Here is a 7158-nt window from a genome sequence, read left to right as displayed (position 1 = left end):
GTGAGCAGATGGCTGCGGCGGCTGAACAACTTGCGCGCGTTGTCCAGAGTCATGATTGGGGTCGAGCAGTGTCCACAGCCGCTCAACAAGCAGGGCTAACGCATTCTAACAGCATGAATCACATTCTCAATGGTAATACTCGGCCCTCTCACAACTTTGGCCGAGACATCAATGGCGGAGCTGCAACAGTAAGCGTGACAGGTGGCACGGTGACAGGGACTATACCACTCGGCAGTTTTACTTTACCACTACCCTTGCACTCTCATCCAGATCATTCTCACCACCACTCCCATAGCGTCAACGTCAGTGAACCGGTTTACTATACTGGAGAAACCACCATTGTCACCTCTCGCATGGGCGACAAGTCTAATGGGGATGAGGGCGTCTTGGACGATGAATACTATAGCGATGATGGAAGGATTTCACGGAATGACATGTCACTAAACAATAATGCGGCCGGGTGCCGACATAATCTATCGGAGCAAACCAGCAACGATAGCAATATGGGTATAAATCATAGCTCGCTACCAGCGCCCTCAACTGGTACGAAGAAAAAAAAGAAAAACAAAAAGAAGAAGTCGGTAAGTAATCGATCTCTTTTACCACTATCCATCATGATGGGATGTCTGTTCATGTTTTATCACCCCTTGTGAATTTTCACAGGCCAATGCTAGTTCGAACGAAGCGGCTCCTAATCCAGAGCCGGTCCCAAACGTATCTCATCATCGCACCTCAGTTCCTTCTATCCCACATCCGTCTAAAAATTCTACACAACCACCTGGCCGGAACCCTTGTTCAGAACCACCGAATCATATGGCTAATCAACCTCCAATATCAAGATTACCACCAATGCCCAACAATGGCGTATCCAAGAAAAAAGCCTCTGGGCTTCCTGCTACAACTGGCGTGAGGGACAACCATAAACCGGCTACTTCAAACGTCATTCCAAATCACAATCCATCACATCCACCAACCGAACGCGAGCGGATTCGAGACTTCTGGCTGACCTTGAATCAAGAGGAGCGCGCGAACCTTGTGAAGATCGAGAAGGATGCAGTGCTCAAAAAGATGAAAGAACAGCAGCGGCATTCATGTTCTTGTGCAGTATGTGGAAGGAAACGACTGGCAATCGAGCAGGAACTGGAAGTTTTGTATGATGCGTATTACGATGAGTTGGAGAACTATGCTGAAGCGAGTAAGAAGTACTACGGCTCTGACTTGAAGATGAAAGGCGTCAAAAGTCCAGTTGGGTATCCCAAACCACCCGGTCCTGGCCCATTCCCTGGCAGTGTGGATGTCATGACGACTAACGTTCAGCCAACGAACAATCAGTCATCTTTGAAAAAGGCAGTTCCAAAGCCAACGCGTGATCACAAAAATATCCGACCTCGTCCTTTACCTAATTCACACCAGACACATCCGCCTATACAATCTGTAAATTCAAATTCTCCATACCCTCAGCAGCCGCCAGGAAAGCGGACGATACCGCTTCCACCTCAACCAAAAAAAGCACTATCTCATAATAGCAACAGTGACCAGGATCACACACACTCTCCAAGCTGTCCTCATCATCCCCATCACCACGGACCCAACCACTATCATCACCATCCGAATACAAATACCCACGGTAAAGCCGTCTCGAATCATAACCCTTCTCTATCTTGTCATCAGAGGTCGCAGCATCATGTAGAAGATGACATGTTTCCGGATGACGATGGCGATGAAGAAGAGGAAGAAGATGAATACGATGAAGAGGACGAGGATGAGTACGAGGAGGTTGGTTCCATCATTTCATGCGATTTGAAACTTTCTCTCTGCTGTGCCTAGTACAGATGCGCCCTTTCCTGGATCTTAAGACTTGATGTTGACGACCCATTGTTGTTCTTTTGTGTACCTATTAGGAAGAAGAGGAGGATCAAGAGTTCGAAGACGATGATGAGATACCCGCCCTAGAAGAAGTTCCTAGCGAAGTACCTAATCCTGGAACAAAGAAACCTCAGATGAATGGTAATCTCTCGTCTTATAACCCAAAGGTCACCAACGGAGATAAGCCCAATACGACGAATAACAATAGCGATCTGTTTGGATTTGGGAATTCGCTCACTGTCAAAGGTCAGTAGCTTCTTTTCCTTCATTTCCTGCCTGTCCTGAACAATCATCCTGAAACCAGCAAGTTGCAACACTCTGAACACAACGTGTATTGAGCTCATTGCGTCCTTTTTCTCCCATTTCACATTCCCTTTTCCTCTCAAATCATCGATTTGATTCGTCTCACCACCTGTTGCGTGAAACCTTGATCTCACACTTGCGTCCCGGTCCAGGAGGTATCTTGACCGTTGCGGATGATCTGTTGCGAAACGATGGCCAAAAGTTTTTGGAAATGATGGAATCTTTGGCTGATAAACGGATACAGCGCGAACGGGATGCCGCTGAAAATCTTCTTGCTGGTCTAGACGATGATGAGGATGATGAAGAGGAGTACGATGATGACGAGGAGGATGAAGATGAAGATGAGGTGAGCATTGTTTGCATCAGTATATTGGATTGAATACTTATGACGACATTTCTCTCTATCTTGACGGGTTCGTGGTACAGCTGGATGATGATGACGGGTTTGACGACGAAATTGTCACCGAGGAGTACCGCATGAAGGAAGGAAGGCGGATGTTTCAAATCTTCGCTGCTCGGATGTTCGAACAACGTGTCTTGACTGCTTACCGAGAAAAAGTTGCACAAGAAAAACAGGCTCAACTTCTCAGGGAGCTGGAAGATGAAGATCGACTTGCTCAAGAGCGTGAATTGAAAAAAGTCAAGGATGCTCAGAAAAAGAAGGAGAAAAAGAAAGCTCAAAAGCAACAAAAGGATCAAGATTTGGCTAAGAAACTCAAAGATAAAGAACAAGAAGAATTGGCTGCGAAAGCTGCAGAGGAAGCTAAACTTGAAGCTGAGAGGCGTAAGCAGGAAGAAACGAGGTTGAAACGCGAGGCCCAAAGAAAAGTTCAAGAAGCGGAACGTGCCAAGAAGGAGGAAGAGAAAAGGAAAAGGATAGAAGAGGAAGCAAGGAAGAGGAGGGAGAAGGAAGAAAGGCAGAGGTTAGAGAAAGAAGCCAGAGCAGCGAAAGAACGGGAGGAACGCGAAAAGAAAGTAAAAGAAGAACAAGAACGAAAGATGAAAGTTGAGGCAGATCGGAAAGAGAAGGAAGCTCGAGAAGCCCGGGCTAAGGAAGAAGCTGAGCGTTTGCGGCAAGCGGAATTGGACAGAAAAGAGGCGGAAGAGATAGCTAAACGCGAAGCAATCAAGGTGCGTTGCCACTCTTACGATCATACTTGTCTCTTTCTTCTTCATCTCTAACTCACTTCTCGTTTTCCTAGACGGCTGCCGCAAAACTCGCAGCGCAGAACAAGAACGCTGCCGCTATTGCTGCTGCTCATCAAAAAGCTCAACCACGCCCAGTGGTTTCTCTACGTTCAACTCCTGCGAAGCAAACAGCTCCTCCGCCTAAAGTCTCGCCTGTCCCACCTGCTCAGCCGTTGACGCCCGTCCCACCTTTCCCAAATCACACGCCTAGTCGACCGATCGCACCTCCTCCTACCTCAATGATGCCTAGGCAAATGTCTGTAGGGATCGGATTGGGACGACCGGCTTCAGCAGCTGCTGCCCCGCCTTTCTCGGCTGCTATACCCTCGATGCCTTCGTTTAACAATGTACCTCCAAGGCCTCCTAGTGCCCAGTATGGAGCTTCAACGTTCCCATTACACAATACATGCGGTCCTTCGAACTTACAAAACCTACCGCTAGAGATGCATCCTGCTCTCAACAATAATGTGCCGCATTCTGCATTTCTTCCCATGGCCAACTTCCAACCGCCACCACCTATGAGTCCGATGATGCAACCGAACGTGGGTCGTGTGTTCTCGGGCCCTGCACTTACCACTTCGGCTGCCCAACCACAACTACAGATGCCACATCGACCCAGTGTGATCTCATCGTTACCACCGTCGACTCCTACTCATCCTAGTGGTTTTATGAGTCCAAGCCTCGCTTCAGCCACTAGTCCGCTCAGCGCTTTGCACCTCGGCAGTGAGCCAGTCAGGAAAGCGAGTGCGAGTGCTATTGGTCCAATCGGTCCTTCATTGCTCCACAACCGTCGCAAGTCTGTGGTAGACGATAATTTTACACATGCTGGACTATTTAATTCCATTGAGCCTATCGGCCGCTCAAGGATGAACGGTTCTATGCACACGATGGGTCCGATCAGTGGAAATAGCGATCAAGATTCCAACTCGATCTCTACTGGAACCTCACCTCGTTCACCTTCAAATGTATTGGGATCTTCAGCCTTATTGGCGGACGAGGACGATGACCTTGATAGCGACTCGACTCACCGACAGGGTATTCCTTCCAATCCTCCACCTGTCAATCCCATTGCCATCTCACCGGCCAAACCCACATCGTTCTTCTCACCTGCTTCACTTGACGGTGGGCTTGGGGTGGGGAGTAGCATCTGGGGAGCCACACCATCTTCGATCACTGGTGCCGGATGGGGTTCTTCTATGCTTTCTAATCAGACACCACCTCATGTGCCATGTACGCCTCTACAATCACATCTTCCATCGATTCCACCTATCATTCCATCTTCAGTGGGTAATAGATCAGCTTCGATCAAAGAAAGTACGTCTGATTGGATTCGAAGACGAGCGATTTCAGCATATTGTAATATGGGATTAGATGAGAAATGGATTCCAGTGGGAGATATTTCGATTGAGATGCAAAGGATTCATGCAGATACGATGAATGTAGGTTTAAAGGATATGGTAGATGCATGTCTTATCAAACGAAATCTTCAAAATGGTGGTGGGGATTGGCAATTTAGTCAACAAGGAACTGTTTTATTTGCTCGTTGGTTACCATCTGCTGGTCAAGAAACGAATGTTCATTGTAATGGTTTGAACAATGTGAATGGTTGATGAAGCTTCACGATCAAATGGAAATTCACCAGAAAAAACAGAAACAGAAATGATTGTGGATGTCAGTGCTTGTGTGTGTGTTGTGGTTTGTGGTTTGTGATTGGTCACTTGATTTGATTTTAATTTTCTTTATCAAGAGATTTTCTTAACGAATTAAAATCTTTACATATGATTTATTGTTTTTAATTTGATTGTAATTTTGAAAACTTGATAGATTTCAATTTGTAAGCTATCTAAACATCAATATCAACACATTTTAAGATTGATCACTTTGGCTATCACATCTGACAACTATTACCACTACTGTCACTACTATCACTACTAAATTGTTTTTTTTTGGTTTTTGGTTTTTTTTGGTTTCTTACTTTTTTTTTTATTGATTGATTGGCTTTAGAGATGGATGAGACGAGTTAAACCAAAAAGAAATTTTTTTCTTACTTTTTTAAGTTTTATATAAGGCGTAGATAGCTAATTATGAAAAGAATCATCTTACATTAGCTCTTTTTTTTTTTTTTGAATATTTTGAATTAATATTGGTTCTTTTTTTTGGATACAACACTACCTTTGAACAGATGCAAATTCTGTTTGTTTGTCTTGAAAAAAAAAAACTTTGAGAACGAATGTTTTGATGAATTTTGTGGAAAATATCATGGTTATTTGTTTTGTTGTAGAGAACAAATTGAGGCATGTGAGTATTTTAAATGAAGTGGGGTTTTTTATCGTTGGGATCGTAATGGATACTTGGTTGCTTTTAGCTGGTAAGCTGTTTTAGATACATGCATTTAGAGAAGGTCAAGAGGATTTTTTGGGTCAGAAGGTTTTGATCTTCATTCCATGAGAGCAACTACGACGAGTCAGGTAAGTCAAAGACCAGAAACGCGTTTTGGTGGACTTTAGGCCATTGAGCGCATGAGAAAAGAAATGAAATTGAATTTCTTTTCGAACGGTGACCAAAATAGAATGTTAAATTGGTTCAAGAGTTTGTAAGATCAATGATCATTCAAAACTTATAGATTTGGTTGAATTAATCTTTGTAAGACAAAACAGATTGTAAATGACTTTTACAAGGTTATTTTCTTTTTGAGAAGGAGAGAAGAAAGCAAGTTTGACGGTTAAAGTTAATTCTTCTTGGATGACATATGCTTGGTTCTGTGGTTCAAGAAAAGAAGGATTCAAATAAACAAAAATGGTTAACTTCAAGTTCATTAATTTGAAGAATAGATCTTGGTAAATGGACCACCAAAAAGAAATGACTTAACATGTTCTCTTCTAATTCTGATAATTTCTTTTTATGTTGATCTAATTCAGATTTAAGTTTTTTTAAATCTTCAGCTTCCTTTGTAAAAAGAAAAAACAAATCATAGAAACATCAAATGAGTCTTTTTCTTAAGAAGAGTTTGATACTTGAGATGAGAAGAGATATTGAACCTTTTGACGCATATAACGAGTTTCTTCACTACGTTCTTTTTGGGCAAAGTCTTGACTGTTAGCAGTTGCTCCTGGATGATCAGAACTGATGAAGACCAATGAGAAAGGATAGGAAATTGATCAGATCAACTTGAATGAACAGAAAAGTGATGATAGATGACTTACTAGGTTCTTATGATTGAAAAAGGTAAAGTAGTCTTTGTGATCGAAGAATGGATGGGTAAAAGACGTCGAGTTGAGATTGATAACATCTTTTAATGAAGTTTTGATTGTTTTGGTGAGGTTTGAGGATTCAGAAAGGTTTGAAAGTAGGTTTAGATGGAAAGCAAGGGGAAGGGAAACAGGAAGGACAAAGGGATTAAAAAGGTTACTTTACTGTCAATCTGATTGTACTTTAGCTTTCTTCATTTCGCTTAAACGGTAATCATCTTATTACCGGAGTCATCATCATATTACCGGATTATCATCATTCAAATTCATTTCATTCATTCATTGTTTGTCTTTTTTTTGGTACATGATAATTCATTTGGACGTGTATATGCTGAGCATGAACTTGTGTTCACCAAGAATCAAAGCAGCGAATCAAGATCTCATGACTTTATGCCTGGTGAATTTGATGTGCTACCCACATTTTGCAGACGGCGCTTCCTGTGGAATGTTGGAAGGCAGTTGAAGGAACTATGCGAGGGAACTATGGAGTACACACTCATACCAGATGTGGTTATAGGTGGTTATTCTGAGTCTTTTGCTTACTCTTTCCCAC

At 43.0% G+C, this 7158-nt stretch overlaps 1 protein-coding gene across 1 annotated transcript in view; it reads left to right on the top strand.

Annotated features, from left to right (window-relative positions):
* Nucleotides 1–5472, top strand: part of MELLADRAFT_118690 (uncharacterized protein) — a gene marked incomplete at both ends in the record, with an annotated part of 6292 nt that extends 820 nt beyond the window's left edge. Inside the window, 5 exons of the mRNA XM_007419281.1 lie at nt 70–581; nt 664–1776; nt 1902–2105; nt 2596–3300; nt 3372–5472. Coding sequence (XP_007419343.1) covers nt 70–581; nt 664–1776; nt 1902–2105; nt 2596–3300; nt 3372–4967 — 4130 coding nt within the window. The remainder of the gene's footprint in view (nt 1–69; nt 582–663; nt 1777–1901; nt 2106–2595; nt 3301–3371) is intronic.
* Nucleotides 5473–7158: the final 1686 nt, after the last annotated feature.

This window comes from Melampsora larici-populina (genome assembly GCF_000204055.1).
Source record: "Melampsora larici-populina 98AG31 unplaced genomic scaffold MELLAscaffold_153, whole genome shotgun sequence".
NCBI lineage: Eukaryota > Fungi > Basidiomycota > Pucciniomycetes > Pucciniales > Melampsoraceae > Melampsora > Melampsora laricis-populina.
Note: the sequence above shows the minus strand (reverse complement) of the source record. Positions and strands in the feature narration are given on the sequence as shown.